This window comes from Sebastes fasciatus, chromosome 19, assembly GCF_043250625.1.
Source record: "Sebastes fasciatus isolate fSebFas1 chromosome 19, fSebFas1.pri, whole genome shotgun sequence".
Taxonomy (NCBI): Eukaryota; Metazoa; Chordata; class Actinopteri; order Perciformes; family Sebastidae; genus Sebastes; species Sebastes fasciatus.
The window spans coordinates 12,793,640-12,812,370 of NC_133813.1; the positions used below are offsets into that span (position 1 = coordinate 12,793,640).

The 18,731-nt window shown below is 38.3% G+C and overlaps 2 protein-coding genes across 5 annotated transcripts in view; one reads left to right on the forward strand and one right to left on the reverse strand.

Annotated features, from left to right (window-relative positions):
* il11ra (interleukin 11 receptor subunit alpha) overlaps nt 1-2,866 on the forward strand; it is a 54,206-nt gene extending 51,340 nt beyond the window's left edge. Inside the window, exons 10-12 of the mRNA XM_074616952.1 lie at nt 1,235-1,340; nt 1,511-1,590; nt 2,327-2,866. Of these exons, the coding sequence (XP_074473053.1) occupies nt 1,235-1,340; nt 1,511-1,589 (185 nt within the window). The 3' untranslated portion in view covers nt 1,590; nt 2,327-2,866. The remainder of the gene's footprint in view (nt 1-1,234; nt 1,341-1,510; nt 1,591-2,326) is intronic.
* Nucleotides 2,867-12,142: 9,276 nt separating this feature from the next.
* On the reverse strand, nt 12,143-18,006 carry dnajc21 (DnaJ heat shock protein family (Hsp40) member C21). Of its 4 annotated transcripts, none has more exons than XM_074617696.1 (12): nt 17,604-18,006; nt 15,748-15,841; nt 15,501-15,624; nt 15,185-15,316; nt 14,651-14,955; nt 14,423-14,565; nt 14,111-14,207; nt 13,485-13,658; nt 13,341-13,389; nt 13,095-13,234; nt 12,796-12,883; nt 12,143-12,692 (listed from the first exon to the last, which is right to left on the reverse strand). In XM_074617696.1, the coding sequence occupies exons 1-12, from the start codon at nt 17,698-17,700 to the stop codon at nt 12,531-12,533; spliced, it is 1,605 nt and encodes a 534-aa protein (XP_074473797.1). In that variant the 5' UTR covers nt 17,701-18,006; the 3' UTR covers nt 12,143-12,530. The 4 variants fall into 4 exon arrangements, with proteins under 4 accessions (XP_074473797.1, XP_074473796.1, XP_074473795.1 ...); XM_074617695.1 differs by having other exon boundaries at nt 12,796-12,886; XM_074617694.1 differs by having other exon boundaries at nt 13,095-13,237.
* Nucleotides 18,007-18,731: the final 725 nt, after the last annotated feature.

An 18,731-nucleotide genomic window follows, 5' to 3' on the forward strand; every position in this document is an offset into this window, starting at 1 on the left:
GGAGTACCGACACCAGAGCAAAGCAATATACTGCTGTGGACGGGGCCGGCAGCAAAACACATTTCAGCCACTTAAAAGAAAGACCCACCTAAAAAAAATCAATATCAGTTTAAATGTACGCTAATCGCAATCACGATTTTGGCTTCCAAAAATTAAATGAACATGATCACCAGCGATATTGATGTGTAAAATGTGCGTGCTGCTCATAGAAAACTCTTCTGCATATCAAATCAAGCGCTTCCTAAACTAACAGCTAACCACCAGCCGGAGATCGAGATGTTTTGGATTCATTTTTGGGTATAGATATTATCTGTACAACCAGTGTGTTTATGATTAAATTGAGAGCATAAAAATGTTTATCTAGCTCTTAATGTTTCGAATTTTGCTCTTGAAGTGCACCAGATTGAAGCATTTAACTTTCAAATGTAGCTAAGAAAAGCGTAGGGTGAATATTCCTGTATTTCTTTCATATTACAATATATATAGCAGAAAAAAAATATTGCAATGTCTGTTTTTTCCAACATCGTGCAGCCCTAATTTGTACATTAGAAGGAATGTAGCACAGCATTGTGCAATGAAAATATGTTGTCGCTAAAATCAATGAATAATCGTGATAAATAACCGTGATATCAATATTGATCAAAATAATCGTGATTATCATTTTGGCCATAATGGTGCAGCCCTAGTGTACGCTATATTTAGAATATTTTCACCGCGCTATCTTGCCGTCAGACAGCCCTTTCTGACGGGAACTCATCTGAGAGTGGAACTTACATATGCTCTCTTCAAAGCCACGAGACTCAGTTGACAAAAACAGTATAGATAAGTTTCACTTTCAGTTCAGTTTGCCATCGGAAAATGTTGCCGGCCCCGTCCACAGTAGCACATTGCTTTACTCCAGTGTCGGTACTCCTGTCTTTTTCTTCAAACTGGGGGCATGCCGAACATCTATGGATCAGTACCTCATACAACCCCACTTCAAAACACCCAAACTATCCCCTTAACTATATTTGTTTTTGGTTTTCAACTTTTATTTTCTTTATTTCACCACACTTTTTACATCTGTCTCTTCTATCGTGCATCTGTTCCTCTCTTTCCCTCTTGATCTCCAACCTTTCATCTGTGAGTCAGCTCTCATCCTCTCTGATGCTTTAGCTCTCTCTCTCTGTATCTCCCACCCGGCTTGTTTTGTTGACATCCCCTGCTGTTTTTTTTCTCCTCTCTTCCCATTCAGATTCTGTACATCCTGAGGATGACGGTAATTTGGGTTTGGTGATTCTGCTGGTTTTGTTCTCCGTGGTCATTCTCACCACCGTCCTTTCCCTCATCTTTATCATGTGGTAAGACACACACACACACACACACACACACACACACACACGTATCCCACATCCACAGGCCACGGCTGTGTGGTCTGTCTCTCTGTATTCGAGAAAGATTTAGTTTTTTCAAAACATTGCATTTTTTAGTTTTTGTCGTTGTTTACTTACGTATTGTGTAACTTTTCCAGGGTGAGGCAGAGGCGGCGCGATCACGGGACCAAACAGGAACTCACCTCTATGGTCAAGATGAAGTCCATGCCAATCTAATGTGAGAAACACATAAACGCAGACATTGAGCTTTTTTTTATAGTTTTGTTTTTTGAGTTTTAATCTTGTTTTTCTGTCGAAATATCTTCTCTTAAACATTCTTGTGTCGGATATAATTTCCCGCTCACATTTGTCTCGTCGCACATGTGCTGGGAATATGTTGAGTCCCCCAACGATGGCCACACATGGCGGTTTACGTTCTTAGTTTAGCTTGTTTGGCAGATAGTTTTAGAACCTCTGGATGGCGAACAGCCTCTGTGGCGACGATAATTAAAATCCTAATTAAGTGTCACCACTTTCAGATTTATAAGAGCACCATAAAATGCCCTCAAATGGGAGTCAAGCCAGTGAGAAGAGCGTAGCAAAGCTCCGCCTTAGTGAGAACTGAAATGGTTCAAAGTGCTGCTATAAACAACATTCAGACAACCCTTCAGATAGTCAGCCAACATGTGATTATAAGGCTCTCACACACACACACACACACACACACACACACACACACACACACACACACAGATTATAACCCTGTAAGTATGCCTGCATATCTTTCATCGAGCTCTGTTATTTAAATCTGTACTTTCAAGGCAGCACTTAATTACATTATGATTTAAACATGTTTTTTAAAGTCGCCTTCTTTTCTTCTGTTTTCCTCCACTCTACTCCTTTCATTTCCTCTCTTCTTTTTCTCCATCCTCTCTTCTCTTCTCTTTTTCTTTTCCTTTTTTTTCTCTTCTCAGGTTGATTTCAAGCATATTCTCCGTGTCAGCCCGTTCTAGGGCTCCTCCCAGGAGTCAGCCTCTGCCTTCACCACAGTAGCAAGCTGACTGTCCGTATTCAACTACATTAACCAGAATGCATCAGCCGGGGTCTAACCAGGATCCGAGACAGGGATGAACCCCTACACGGACCTTTGCGGAGTAGGGTTAAAGTTGCCCAGCTTATAAAAGCTGACTGACGGGTATGTTTTTGCAAGAGTTCCCTGTGACCTATTCAGTGGTCACATCTAACTGCACTACCCATAATGCATCAGCAGACTCCACCTGCTGTCCATGGGGACAGGGAAAACAGACCCTACTCTGTTTCTTTTATGATCACTTCAACATTTTCACTGCAGTTCAGTCCTCAGCGGACTGTAGGAGCGACGCTGCATCAGGACATTTGAGTTCACTCACACCCAGTGCTGCTTCAGGTGGACTGACTCCTCGCCCTTTTTTGGAGACGAGCAACATTTTTTGAACTTTTAAGCAACGAGTAAAGAAGTGCAGCTGCCAAACAAGAGAACATAGGCTTTTTTTGTTTTTGTGGAAAGATTTTTCTGGGACAACTTTAATCTCTTCTCCCACCCAGAAGTCCTCACGTTCTTTTTATTTCTTTTTTTTTTTTTTGAGATTCATCGGGAGAAGTCACAGATTAATGTGCGTCCGTTTATTACATCGACTGACCGACCGACCGACTCAATGCTGTGAAGGAAGCATAACTGCCAGTCTCTCTGTGTGTGCATCTGATGCCAAAGCAGCAACTACGGGCATTAATGGTCTCAGCTGAGGGGGCAGGAGGCCTGAATTGAGGGATGGACATGGAGAACAAGGTCCAGGGTGGGGCGGGTTGGGTTGCCTAGACTTTATTTCATTTATGACAAGTGATTTTTATGTTGCATGATATGCTTGTTTTCGTTGTCTGGTGTCTTTAGCACAGGTGATCTTTTGTTATACCTCTTTCTATCCATCCATCCATCCATTGCTACTGAATGTGTGTGAAGACACACATGGGGCGAGTGAGATAAGAAAAGAGATACTGGCCTTTCACAAACCACCAGCATTATGACATTACATAGACATTTAGTTAGCCAGAGAATATTAAACCATAGACATTCAGCTGTCCTGTCTAGACTCCAAACAACCCCTAATAACTTCTCTCTCATTGTGTGCCCATTACATTTCTTTCTTAAAAAACACCAGGCTGAAAAGCAGTGTTTTGCTGCCCTCTGTGGTTGAAGGTTTCATCCCTGTTTCACTTCTGGACACACACCAGTGATGGGAATGGTTGGGTGTGGTGGAGATTGGGCTTTGTTGCACCTATAAGCACATTTTTTTGTCAGATATTTAATTTACAACGATATAAAAACTGAGAAAAAGCAGCAAATCCTTAAATTCCAGTCGGTGCAACTTTAATATTTGGCACATAAAATGATATATGACAAGCAATCGAATATCAAAATTGTAGTCGATCGGCTAATACGTTAATACACTCTCAGCCCTAGGCCATTGTTACACCGTTAAAGTTACTATAACCCCTTTTTTAACTTGATAAGACTTCACAGTGTTTCATGTAAGTTGTTGGTCTGGGGTTATACAGCCAGGTTACCTGCAGATGAGAGGAATACAGTAACAATAAGAGGCATATTTTAATTAGATACAAAAGCTTATTAAAGGTTGCCTATACTGATAAAATGAAAAAAAGAAAGAGGTTGTAGATTTAAAGGTAGAAACGCATGGTACATTAAGATGAAAAAAGACAGATTGCTAAAGAAATGTATTAAGCACTTTTCCATCAAAGTAGTTTGAGGAATAATACCTAAAAGACCTTTTGGGAAACTGCTCTCATGAACAAGTATCACTGACAGCGCTACTGTAATTTTAGTTCTAATGAGAATGGATGCAGAAAGCTTACTAGTGCAACTCACAGCTAACTTTGACATGGGTTCTTTTCACTTGGTTAGTGGGCTCTCTCAATCACTGCTACCATCACCACTTAATCCCAAATGAAGTGGTTTGCGGCTAGTTACTATGGAAACATTCAGTAGCATTGTGTTCTTGTACAACACATTAAATAACAAGAGAAACAGTATGCACCAGTTAAGCTTACAGTAGTAAATTGCCGGCTTCACCAACTGGTCAGTTATCTCATGAAAGTTAATGAGTTTATGTAGCTGGATCAGAGCATGTTGGTTGGTGGGTGTGAACATGAGATGGGCACCAATACGATTTAACTGACAAGAGCGACTCTCGCTCACTGTACTCGTGTCTCACGTCCCACCGACTCACGAAAAAAATTAATGGTCTCTGGGTGGCCACCGTATGAAAAGCCCTAAATACCTCTAGAACAGTATATCTGGTTTAGTTTTGCTTTTGACACCTACAAACCTTGTGTCCTGTCTGTAACCGATGGAAGTGAGAGGCTTTAGTGCTTGAGTGGGGTGCTCACATAAAAAAAAAATAGATATTTTTTTTTTCTCTTTCTGTCGGTCTGGTGGATATGGAAGCCCATTAACGCCAATGTGATGAAAAAAAATCCTGTGTGTCATTATAATATTGGGTAAATTAGAGTACGGTCTAGACCTGCTCTATATGAAAAGTGTCTCGAGATAACTTCTGTTGTGATTTGACGCTATATAAATTAGGGCTGTCAATCAGAAACCATCACAGGTACTGCATTTAGCATAAAAATATACTCAAATCATAACATGGCAAACTGCAGCCCAACAGGCAACAACAGCTGACTTGACTATGACTTGCCCCAAACTGCATGTGATTATCATAAAGTGGGCATGTCTGTAAAGGGGAGACCCGTGGGTACCCATAGAACCCATTTTCATTCACATATCTGGAGGTCAGAGGTCAAGGGACCCCTTTGAAAATGGCCATGCCAGTTTTTCCTTGCCAATTTTATCGTAAGTTTGGAGAGTTATTTAGGCTCCTTTGCAACAAGCTAGTATGATATGATTGGCACCAGTGGATTCATTAGGTTTTCTAGTTTCATATGATGCCAGTATCTTCACTCTAGCTTTAAAACTGAGCCCGCTACAACCTAAAAATCGGCAGTTGCGTTAATGCGTAAAAGAAATTAGTGGCGTTAAAACAAATTTGTGTTAACGAGTTATTATTGCGTTAACTAAAACAGCTCTAACATAAATAAATAAATTTAATTTTAATGGGAAACTTGAAATAATGACTTGATATCTCAAAACAATGACTTAGTATCTCAATAATGAGAAGCTCTCTCAAAATAATCATCATGTCATTAATTGTTGCAACACTAAGTAAACTAAGTTTCTCATTATGTTGCCATACTAAATCATTATTTTGATATACCAAGTCATTATTTCAAGAAAGCTTGTCATTATAATGACTTACAAGGATCTTTTTTTTCTTCATCACAAGACTCGTTTTTCATCTTTTTTTTTCTTTCTTTCTTTTACTGGCGGAAATGGGCTTCCATAGATGGTTTATGTTCTATTGATCCAAAGCTGTGTAGTTATCAACCAATCGACCGATTGATTGATTTACTGTGTAGTTTGTATCAGAAACACAAGGTGCATCTAAGTCAAACTTTTTTTCCAGTTTGACAACTGTATGTTCTCTCAAGCTAGCTCCACATATTATGCATGGATCCAGTTGAAGCTTTTTTTTTTGTATATTATTGTATATCACACAAAATACATTTCATGTATGTTATTATAAATGATGTTTATATGTAGAGAAAAAAAACATATTATAAGGGGAAGGTTTCACAGACATGGTTTAACTCAGTCGTGTTGATTTGTTAACACAGTTCATTATATAATACAGTATATATAGTATATATATATAGTATTATACAGTTCAATTGTAAAACCCATTAGACAAAACATGCATTTTATTTAATTGGAAAAATAATCTAAACTAAAAGATCCTTCTTTCAAGGAATATAATTGGAGAAAATGCCAATAAATATTCCGTTAATAATCAAATTAAATCGCTTTTGAGGTTTGTGTAGCATAACGTCGCCATGTAAAAAATCCCAAAAGTGACTGAAGGGAGATTCCCCACAGAGAAATAGTATTAGCGAGTGTCTGAGGATAATCCATGTCTGGAGAACCTTCCCATCATTGTGTATTTGTGTCTTTCTCCCCAGTTATATGAAGCTGTGTTACTGTACGATTACTGTATGGGCAATGTGTTTACTGAACTCGTCTTCATCCAACTTGCTTTACTTTAATGTTCAGTTTCCATCATTTCTTTGCAGTCAGATGAATGACTTTTGTTTTTCTGGCTCTTCCTGTTGTTTCATTTTCAAATTATTCAATTGATAATTGACAGAAAAACTTTCACTTTCTGTTTAAATTGGAGTAGAAAATCAGATGTTAGCTATAAAAGCATAAAGTATCTGAATGTTTAGAGCTCGTGAAAACAAAACATTTACAGGAAAGAAAAACATAATCTATTAACAAAACCTAAATTATACCCCAAATTCATTCTTTTAAACTGGATTTGAAAATTGTTAATGGATGGGCCAGTAATGACTGAATGTACGTGTTTGTTTTTTTTAATCATAATATTACCTCCAAATATTAAGTCGCCAGTCATTTCCCTCAATGCTCGTCAGTTCTAATACCTGGACATTTAATTCATTTTTCCATGCTTTTCTAGGCCTTCACGGTCTCGTTAATGTGACCATAATCACGATAATGAGCCTGCTACCTGCTCACTCATTGCAACTAAAATAATGTATATGCTGTTTAATATAGGGATGCAGCGATCCAACTTTTTCAGTCCCGATACCGATAGCGATATCAGTGTTTAATTAATAAACTGCATGCTTCACTGTGTGGAAGTAACTGCATCAGGCAGGACTTAAACATTACTTTCCTAACTTTGTAAAAACAAAATGTAACAACTAAATACATTGATACAATTTTACTGAATCGTATTAAAATAATAAATCGTGCGCAAAATTAACAGGAATTACAATTCAATTGTAAACCTTTTTAATGCAGCAACAAATAGGTCAAAACTTAAAAATCGATGCATCCCTACATGTAGTTTAATACAGCATAACTTGTACGCAAATTATGGTAGTCATTTAATAATATAGTAAATGTGAAAGTGCTATAACTGACATGAGAAAAGCCATTTTTTCAGTTTTTACAGTGCTCAGTTTCTCGGGTAACAGAGTTAATATTTTTCCAATCTGAACAGCATAAAAGTCTGAAGTAAATTTTTAAAAAAGATTTATTTTAAGATACATTTTTCAGACACTTTTACCGAGTCAAATTTTTATAAACGCTCCATCAGATTGAATTTTATGTGGGCCATGTGCAGTATCAGTGACTGTTTTCCACCCTGTCCATCCTATATTTCACGTTCAAAGTGATCTGTTGTTTCCGTCTGTATGGTGAGTAACTATGGATTTCCACCTTTCTGTTTCACACTAGTGGTGTTTTTTCTTTGTTTTGTGTGGACACTTTTGTGGTATACTCAGTTCTTCTATGTTCCTCTGCAGTATGTGATGGCAGATGGAGCCTGTTGGTTTTATTTCTTAAACCTCAAATTACACTCAGGCATCCATTCTCAGATGTACATAGTCTTTTTTTTTTTTTTTTTTTTTTTGCTTTATGTGTACGACAGATATCACCATAAGCTGTTTTTTTCTTCCTGTCCTTGTATGTGTCTGTGAAATAAATACTATTTTATCACACTTTTAGCTTCTGGGGTTTCATTTTTTTCTTTTGTGTTTTCATCAGAAACAAGTTGATGTTGCTTCTTCTCTGTCTATTGATCGGTTAATTTAATCTTTGATTTAGCCAGTGGTGAAGAGGACCGGTTGTCTTTCTCTCGCTGTTGGTATTGTGTTTGTGATTCTCCAAAAACAAAAAGACCAAATTTCCCCTAAAGCCTGTTGCTTCTTGTCTCTTCTAGAAAGCTTCCATTATCTGATTGTGACAGTGTCTGATGAATCCCAAATGCTCAAGCTGTCTTTTGTTGTCTTTATGAAAGGATCTTTTAAGAGGTACAACTGACAGGATGTGAGACTTGTCATGCCGGCTTTAGCATCTTTAGTGTATCATATGTCCTGTGCTGGTGTGGTTGTGGAGAACACATTCAGAATCATGGAGAAACACAGTGGAGGGTGTACGCTTTTAGCCCTGAGAACATGGGGAAAGTAGTCATTTTATGTAACTTCATTCAGTGGAAAGGCAACTCATGAACGGCCAACTGCTTCCTTCCTGCCGTATTCAGGATATCCCCAATTAGCGGCCACAGCTCAGCACAATATCTCTGATTCACATACTCAGCAGCACCACATCCTCCTCTGCTCCTCTGAAGTCCTGATACCTCTTTCACACTAATGACCGGGGTCGGACTAGGGTTATCTGAGCTATGTTGAACCCTTCGGTTCGGGTTAATCCGTGGTCATAACAATTCAGATGCCACCAATTGCTCGATAATGTAATAAACTACGACTGGGTTTGTTACTTTATATCAGATGGAACAGGCGACAGATGAATCTTTTTGCAGGTTTATTTGGAAGTTTTAAAAAGTTAAACAAGATCGGTCGGCTTGCATGGTGTGTTTCTGTGTATGGTGGTCGGATGCCTCTCTCATTAATCCTTATGTTCGTTTAAGGTTGCACTACGTTGTCCGTCACAATCCCGTCATCTGCCGCTAAATTTCTTCCTCACCGCGAACGGCCAAAAGCTCCCGCACCTCAAAGTCTTGCCACATATTCATGTTGTTCAAATCGGCCGTCATTCACCTCCAATGCATCTGAAAACATTCCTATTAACCACCATGTGCTGCTAGTCATACCAGAAAGCCATACCAAAAATGTCATATTATAATGTCATATTATACCATGACTTTTTTTTTCATAAGATTTTCAACATATAACTTTGACTGACTGACTTTTGACTTTTTTTCATGAAATCTTTGACATACTATACTATGATTTTTTTCCATAACATTTTCTACATACTATACTATGATTTTTTTTCGACAAACTATATAGTATGACTTTTTTTAACAATACTATACTATGACTTTTTTCATGACATACTATACTATGACTTTTTTCATGACATACTATACTATGACTTTTTTCATGACATACTATACTATGACTTTTTTTTTTGACAAACTATATCAAGACTTTTTTTACTCTTTTTTCGACACACTATACTATGACTTTTTTTTTCCATTAAAATTGTATAACCCTAACCCTGACCTGTATGATGTATAACCCTAACCCTAACCTGTATGATGTATAACCCTAACCCTGACCTGTATGATGTATAACCCTAACCCTGACCTGTATGATGTATAACCCTAACCCTAACCCTAACCTGTATGATGTATAACCCTAACCCTAACCCTGACCTGTATGATGTATAACCCTAACCCTAACCCTGACCTGTATGATGTATAACCCTAACCCTAACCTGTATGATGTATAACCCTAACCCTAACCTGTATGATGTATAACCCTAACCCTAACCCTGACCTGTATGATGTATAACCCTAACCCTAACCCTGACCTGTATGATGTATAACCCTAACCCTGACCTGTATGATGTATAACCCTAACCCTAACCTGTATGATGTATAACCCTAACCCTAACCCTAACCCTGACCTGTATGACGTATAACCCTAACCCTGACCTGTATGATGTATAACCCTAACCCTAACCCTGACCTGTATGATGTATAACCCTAACCCTAACCTATATAATGTATAACCCTAACCCTTTTATTTTTCTAATATATTCTAATATATTTCACCAGATTTTCTATGGAGCTAAACGATCAATCAGCGAGTCACCCAAGAATATTTTTATTTGACAGATGAAGCAATATTTTGATAATGACCTGTACATAAACGGTACTCGGCCGCTTTGCTTTAAACATACGACACCTTGCCTTATGTGGAATGAATGATAATTGTTGCACTCATAAACTGCCTGAACTGTTTGCTTCAAGTGTTAATTTCTATGTGTACTATATGTTGCGGTTAACACAGCCAGCTGTGAACTGGTTTCCTGTTAACGGAAAGATGAACACACTGGCTATGGAGAAAAGGTATATATGATAGTCTTTGTGTAATTCAATTGTATGTGATGTGGTAGAGGATCCCTTCTGCAGCTCCTTCAGCATCTCCTCAGCAGCACAAAAGTCTTGGCCGATGGACGTTACTGCTGGCGCCACGACCAGGTGCTCAAGGCAGTTGCGGAAACAGTCACCACAGCCATTCAGGCTGTGGTGACTGTTTCCCAGGAAGAAAACCATCCCGTTCCTCAAGGCTGGAGAGAAGCTCCATTCCCTACCACAATGCCGACTGTCCACAGCCGCTGAGAGTGGATCTTGGACAACAACTAAAGTTCCCTGAACACATAAAACATCACCGATGATGCATCCCAGCATAGTAAAACTAAATTTCCGTTTTTCTGTTGCATAACCCCCCAGTTGTATCTCTGGGAGGAGACGCTCGTCTCACTCCACTGTCGGGCACCGGGCATCGATGCGAGGGTGGGAATCGAACCCTGCTCTGCCACAGCCAGAACCGAGAACTTAGCAACCAAGCCACCAATGCCACACGCTCTTAGAACTGTTCTCTTCGTATATTTGACTTCGTCATTAGAAGTTAGACCTGAAAACAGACTGTGTCACATAAGGATTGAACCCACAACCCTCCAACCAGTTATCAACATACGAGACTTTTTTTCACAAAATACTATGACATTTTTTTCATAAGATTTTCGACATACTATAACTTTGACCGATTGCCTTTGACTTTTTTTTCATGAAATTATCGGCATACTATACTATGACTTTTTTTCACAAAATTATCAACATGACTTTTTTTTCATGAAATTTTTTACATACTATAGCTGACTGACTTGACTTTTTTTCATGAAATCTTAGACATACTATACTATGACTTTTTTTTCAGAAAATTATCGACATACTATGATATGACTTTTTTTCATGAAAATTTTCAATATGACTTTTTTCCCTAAAATTTTCAACATACTATACTATGACTTTTTTCATGAAATCATTGACATACTATACATGACTTTTTTTCAGAAAATTTTTGACAAACTACCAAAATCCTACTTCGTAGTTCAGGCCTCTGGTTAATATCTTTTTTGTTCTCTCACAACTTCAGACCTTCCGTGTCCAACCCCCCCATGTGCATCACAAAGGAGGATGAAGCTTTCTTCCTGGCAGTTTTTAACAAGGCCGTCCAACATGGACAGAAAATGAACGGGTCAGAGTGACTCAATGCCAAGAACCAAACCAAACCCATAAACCACGAGCACTCAGCAGTCGACTGCATTTTTGTAAATCTTTTGAAATATTAAAAATGTAATTGTTAATCATTTTTGTCCTGATGTGGAAGACTGTTATTTACTTCGTAACAGGGACCTTTAACACTTAAATATGATCTGCATGTTGTAACTATGAAGTCAGTCCTGCTTTCGAACATGTTTTTCTTTTACAGTGAGGTCTCATAATCAATTCAATACACTACGCAAACATCACTACATATGTCTTTCTAACTGACCTTGAATTCATTTTTGCTCCGTTTAGATCTAAAACAACATTGTTATGATTGTTAGGGAGGCTATATATCTGAATGTAACAAGTTTGATGTAACAAATACTTGTGCTTTGAAATATTTGCTTGAATATGAGCAAATATTAAGATACATGTGCGTGTTTAGTACGGATATATACAGTAGTTTATTGTTGGACATGGTTACTAGAGGCCTTAATGCAAATCATTCCAGAGATATTGTATAAATACCAACGTGCAGTACCACCTTTATTTTTATGATGCAGTAATACCACTACAGAGCTCTTCCTGAGAAACCAAGAGAGAAGATTCCCAAAGGATCTGATAATAGGGTGCATCCCGTATGTTCTTTCTCCACTGGTTTATCAGTACAGAGATGTTCATAAGTTACTTGGGAAAGGTACTGACATGTTTATAGAGTCTCAATCACTCACACATACATCTCATTATTGTGTAATTAAAAGAAAACTATCCGCTCTCAGTCAGCCAACCAGTCCATTAAAAGTCCACTTCTTTTTAATTTATCTTCCTCCCCAAGAGACTTTCTCAGAGTTTCCTGTGTTCCTGTAGGAGTCAAACTCTTTCAGGGTTCATCCGCCCAGATGTGCTATCTGTTCTTCTTCTTCTCTTTTTTGCTCTTGTTCACGGAGCAGTGAGGAGCACTTGCGGAGAGAGCGATGGAGTGACCGCTGCTCTTCAGATGGTCGAACAACTTGTTTCTTGTGGAGAACTCTGTGTCGCAGGTCACACAGCGGAGGTTTACTTCCTTCTGGAGGTGGAAATGGGGACATGTGATATAATAATTTAAGCATGGATCATTTTATCACAGTAAATAATGTCTATAGAGTGCTCCAGGGATGACATGTACAAACCTCAGGAATCTGTTCTTCTGCCGTGTTTGACTTGACACTCTTCGGTTTGTCTTTTCCTCCTCCTTTCTTTCCTTTTGTCTTCCCAGAGCTGCTGAGGCAATATTGAGATGATAGCAAAGTTAGAAATCACATTCTTAACTGCAAGACAGACACCGTTACATTTAAAACTCTCAAATGACTCATGTTATCCTGCCATTTAATTCAGGAATTAAAATCATTAAATTCAGAATTGCAAATCCTATTGTTTCATATCGCAATATACTGAATCCTAACCCCTGTATCATGTCAACTGGACCGACCTCTTGACTTCTGTGGGAGGTGGATCGTCCTGCTTCTCAGGCTCTGTAGTGTCCTCTGACTTCTCGGGGGCATCTTCCTCGCAGGTGGTCGCTATTGGTTTCTCCTCTACCTCCTCCACTTCCTCCACCACTGGAGCACTCTGCTATGGAGGAGGAGAGCATGAAAAGAGAAAGGCTTTTAGGAAAAGGTTCACTTCAGAACTAAACCAGGTCCAGCTGCAGAAAGAAAGAAAAGATATTGCTCACCTGTACTACTTTCTGCTGTTTCTTTTTCCTCTTTTGCTTCTTGGACAGCCTGAAACAGAAATGATATATCAAATTCGGACGTGTCAACAAGATCTTCTAAACCATCATAATGACAACCAGGTGAAAAGTAAGTAAGCTACACACTTTTGTCTAGGCTTGTCTTCCTCCTCATCTTCCTCCTCCTCGTCTTCCTGTCCATTTTCCTCTGCTCTTCCCTCCTTTCCGTTCAGACCAAGGGAATCGTCTTCTTCCTTCAGCTGTTGCCGTAGCAACGCCACCATCTCCCGATGCTTTTTGGATTTTTCATGATTTTTCATACTGAAGAGAGGAAAAGGAAAAGTGGGGTTGCATTAACAACACAGATTTAATGGAGTGAATTTAGTGAAGCGTATAAATGTGGTTTACAGATTTGTATTAGTATTATCTATTCTATTTTTCCAAAGACAAATTAAGGAATTAAACCCACGGAAATGAATCATTTCAAAACTATATCATTTGCCTGAAATATGCAGTATCACCGAGTAAAGAGTAAGAATGAATCACACCTACTGTTTATTAAGTAAAAATAAGCTCTATGTGACTTTTTCTAATACCACAAACTGAAATCAATAACAGTTAAGTGAATGCATTTGAGGTTGCACCGCTGCATATGGACCCTTTGTTGATTTAAAGTTGCTAAAATTGATCACAGCTTAGCGAGGCGAATGAGCATGTAGGTCCAGAGGATAGCAGGTACAGTCAGTAGGTGGAGTGAGAGGGAGGTTACTCACGCTTTATCTGATTTGAAGGATTTGTCACAGGCTGGGCAGTACAGATCATCATAATAATCATCAATTGTCAGTTTGTCTCCATCGGGCTGGTCTGCATCTGTGAACGAATATTTATACATTGAAAAAGAATTAAAAAGGCACCACACACACACACACACAAAAACAAGAAAAAAGTACATTATTCTTCATCGACGATCTACTTCTAATCAAACATCACCTACCAATTCAAATCTGTGGGAATTATTGACATCCTTGATGTTGATAAGTGCAACACAACCCTTTAATGCAGAAGTATAAATGAAGCTCCCTGACCTCCTCCCTCTTCGCTGTTCTCTTCTTCCTCACTCTCTGATGCATCTCCAAACTCCTCTCCATACTGAGCCTCTATCTGCTGCAGCTCCTTCTCCAGTTCAGACATAGCCGCCCAGCTCTGCTCCTTGTACTCCTCTGCCAGTCTGGAAACGGACATACAGTAGAGTATTATGAGTACGAGGGAAGACATGTCACATTTATCACACCAACTCTCCATCCAATACTTACTTGGCCTGGCTGAGCTTCTGCTTCCGCCTCAGCTCCTCCACCTTCTTGATCTTCTCGGCGTTCTGCTCTTCCACCAGCTTCCTGTGGGCCAGCACGCGGCGGTCGCGCTTGCGGACGAAAGCGACGAGTTGTCGCACGAGCTCGTTGCGCTCCTTTCGCGCCTTCTCTCTGGTCTTCTTGTTGTCCTTCTCCATGGCCCTTTTCACCCAGCGGTTGGAGGCCTGCCTTGTGTCGTACTCCTCCTTCCAGGCGAAGTTTTTACGAGTGCAGAAGCTCTGCCAGTAGCCGTAAAACACGTGCGTCACCTGTAATATTATAATAGAGATTGATTAAGCACACAAGCCGACTAAAAATCTTTCTGGTTCGCTATTAATATTTCAGTCTTGTTGCTCTTTAGTTTTTGTTTTCACTTAGAGAAAGTAGCACAGAAAATGTACTATTTTATTCAAGTAATTGAGATATATAAACAACTCTGACATCATCAAACGGAGGAACATCCTCGAGAAAAGTGTTTTAAGTGTGGTGCTGGCTTACGCTATCATAGTCACTCTGAGAGTCTCCAAAGGGAGGAAACTCCTCCTCATCTTCGTCATCGTCCACCTTGCCCTGCTCCATCTCCTCCTTAACGATGGACTCAAAGAGATTCCTGTAGACTACGTAAAAGCCCTAAGGGACAGAGAGTGGATTAAAACAAGAGGGAATAAGAAATGAGAAAATAAACACAGATTTATCCTCCACAAAATGAGATTCCAGAGGATGTTTGAAAGAAGTGTCTTTGGCAGATTGAGATCCGGATTCTATTCTATCATTTTCCTTGTCTGAAGAAGAGGACTGAAAACACCACACTAACCTTCTCGTCATCTCCAAAGCCGGAGTAGCAGGTGACCGTGAAGTACTGCAGAAGGTCAATGCTGTCATCTTCATAATCTCCACTGACTCCTCCTTTCATCAGAGCATCCCTGTGATTGTCATACCTGCCACACAGAAGGAGACAGGGGCATCAAACTAAGGCATACTTTAAACCCGCACTGTTTGCACATACAATAGTTCAGATATTGTGATACTGGCTGCACATGTTGAAATAAATTTGTACGCACCAAGCTCTCTCCTGCGGATCACTCAGGACATCATAAGCTGCCTGAATCAGCTTGAACTGCTCCGCCGCATCATCAGAATTGTCCAAGTTTTTATCTGGAAATTTCAGTCGGAAAACACAGCTGTTGTTCGAGTGGAAAACTTCGCTGAAAGCTTTATTGTATTTTTGTCAGGTTTGAGTTAACAGCATCACATGTTGATGCAAGAATGAAAAACTGAAAGCAAAAGGAATATATATATATATATATATATATACATACATATATATATATATAAACATGTACAGGGATGCACCAATACTGAATCGGATATCGGTGACAATGGGGCTGATCTTTTCAATTAAATTTTATGTTTATATACTATATACATTATATACTGGAATTTCAATTCCTGTTTAAGTTTTGACCAATTTGTTGCTGCAGTAAAAATGTTTACACTTGAATTGTAATTGATGTGAATAATTCCTGTTTATTTTTGATTTTTTATGATTTTTTATTTAATAATAAACAACAATTCAGTCAATTTATATCTATGTATTAATTTGTTACATTTAGTTTTACAAATTTAAGACAGCAATGTTTAAGTCAGGCCTGATGTTGCCTTACACATTAAAGAATGATCCCAGTCACTTCCACAGAGTGAGACACACAGCTCAGTAATTAAAACACTGGTATGGGATCGGTACTCGGTATCGGCTGATACCCAAAGCCCATGTATCTCTATCGGTATTGGGACTGAAAAAGTCAGAACGGTGCATCCGTAGGAATATACCTTATTTCAAGTGTTGCATCTTTACAATTTTCGAGAAAGACATAAGACGAGTTTCAAAGGCACATTAGTAAATAAATACTATGTAATCGATATGTATTAAGGTGTTAGAGACAACTACAATATAAAAAATAAATAAATGTAAATTGATTGTCATTTACGATGTTGTATTATGTGATTTTATGTAAGATGTGCTATTCTGTATTTTTTTTAATTTAATTTATTTTCTTTTTCTTAAAAGCCTAACCAGGGACACGGTCTGCAAATTACCTATGGCTAGAAGTCCTATATACCTTGCATCTGTTGCACTTTAATCAAGTGTAACAATGCCTATGTATTGTCCCCGTCAAATAAACTAATAAATACATTTTTAAAAAGTGCTTTCTTTTAGTTGTTGTCACTTGGAAAGCATACATGCAATACCTCCAATACCTTCTAGAGGTATTTATTGTACTTTTTATATTTATATTATCCATGCACTTAACTGACAGGTGTACCTGCATGCGTAACAGTATAAGGCTTTAATGTAATACATACTAAGTTTGGGGCATTACACTAGCCAATACTTTAAACATGCACTATCTGGTGGTTGCAGATCACACTGACTTTACACTATACATCCTATATACCACTTTATAGACTGCACATATGTACATATTACATGTATTTATTGATGACTGCACACACTATGTTCACCCATTCACCCTGTATCTTTTATATCTCTATTATTGTTTTTATAATTGTTGTATACCTTTACCTCTCCTGTGTTTCATTCTGTTTGCTGATGTTGCTGATTTGACACCTGAATTTCCCTCCACGGATTAATAAAGGTTCATCTTATCTTAATACAACATAATATACTAGATATACTACACCTGTCACCATCATAATGTAGTGTAACATGTCACTCTGAGATAGCACATAGGACGACTATTCATTTTTGATGGTTTACCAATAATAACAATACTTCTGTGCTTATAATTACACATATATGACTTCAGAAAAGTGATTTTAAATGAAGTATTATTCCAGGTCCTTTACATCAGAGATGCTGTCATCATCCTATCATCAGATCTCTACCACAACTCACCTGGATGCCACTTCAAAGCTAATTTTCGATAAGCTTTCTTCAGATCATCGTCTCCTGCGTCTCGTTTCACACCCAATATCTCGTAGTGACACTTCATTGTCAGCTAACTGTGAAGACAAACGTGACTAAAGAATAATAAACACTTAGTAAAAGATGTTCTTCAAGCTAACGTTAGCATGTAGCTTAGCTATGCTAACTGCAGCATCTCTCTTATTATATCTCTTCAATGATCCAGACTTCTAGCGACAATAATAGTGTGATATTTTGGCGTTACATATTGTAAAAGCGTACTAAAAAAAAGTCCTTTATCACTGAGAAACAGCTTTTATACGATAACATACTTTAACACCGGTTGCTAGGAGCAGAAGCTAGATCAGTACTGTATGGTGACGCGTAATCTCGCGAGAGTTGCTTCTTCATCTTATTCTTCTTTTGAGATTTGCGGCAGACTAGACGCATCAGAGGCGTGTTGCTGTCCTCCACAGGTCACTTGTAGATCAACATGATTATGGCATTCAATTCCATAATCATTCTTGGAAAGTGTTTTATACATAAAAATAGATTCCTGGAATCAAGACCAAATTTCTATGTTTTTCATAAGGGAGCTGTGTCTTTACTTTTCATCTCTGAAACATATGAAGAAAAAGAATGCTATGAAGCTTTCAATGTTAGTTGAGGACTTTAACCTTACAGAGAACCTCTATAGCACTATTAGCACTATTCACACATTCTTTTACTTTTGTGTTTTTTTTTTTTTTTCTCTTTCTTCATCCACACTCTTATGCAATGTACGCCAATTTCCAGGCTTGTCTGTTCCCTTGTAGTTGTGGACTGTTCTGTACAATGCCATATTATAATGTAAATTTCTCAATAAAAAAAAAAAAGTTTGATGTGACGCCATCCTGTATTCAAGATTCAAGATTCACTTTATTGTCATTTCACTGAGTATTTGCATACACAGAAGGAAACGAAATATTGTTTCTCCCAGCTCCCATCAGTGCATTAAAAAGGATAGAATAAATAAGTATTAAAATTAACATACCTAAAAATAACAATAAAAGAATAAAATAAGTAAACGTTTCAGACACAATTTCATACAATTTGCAGTCATACACCCAATTTGCAGTC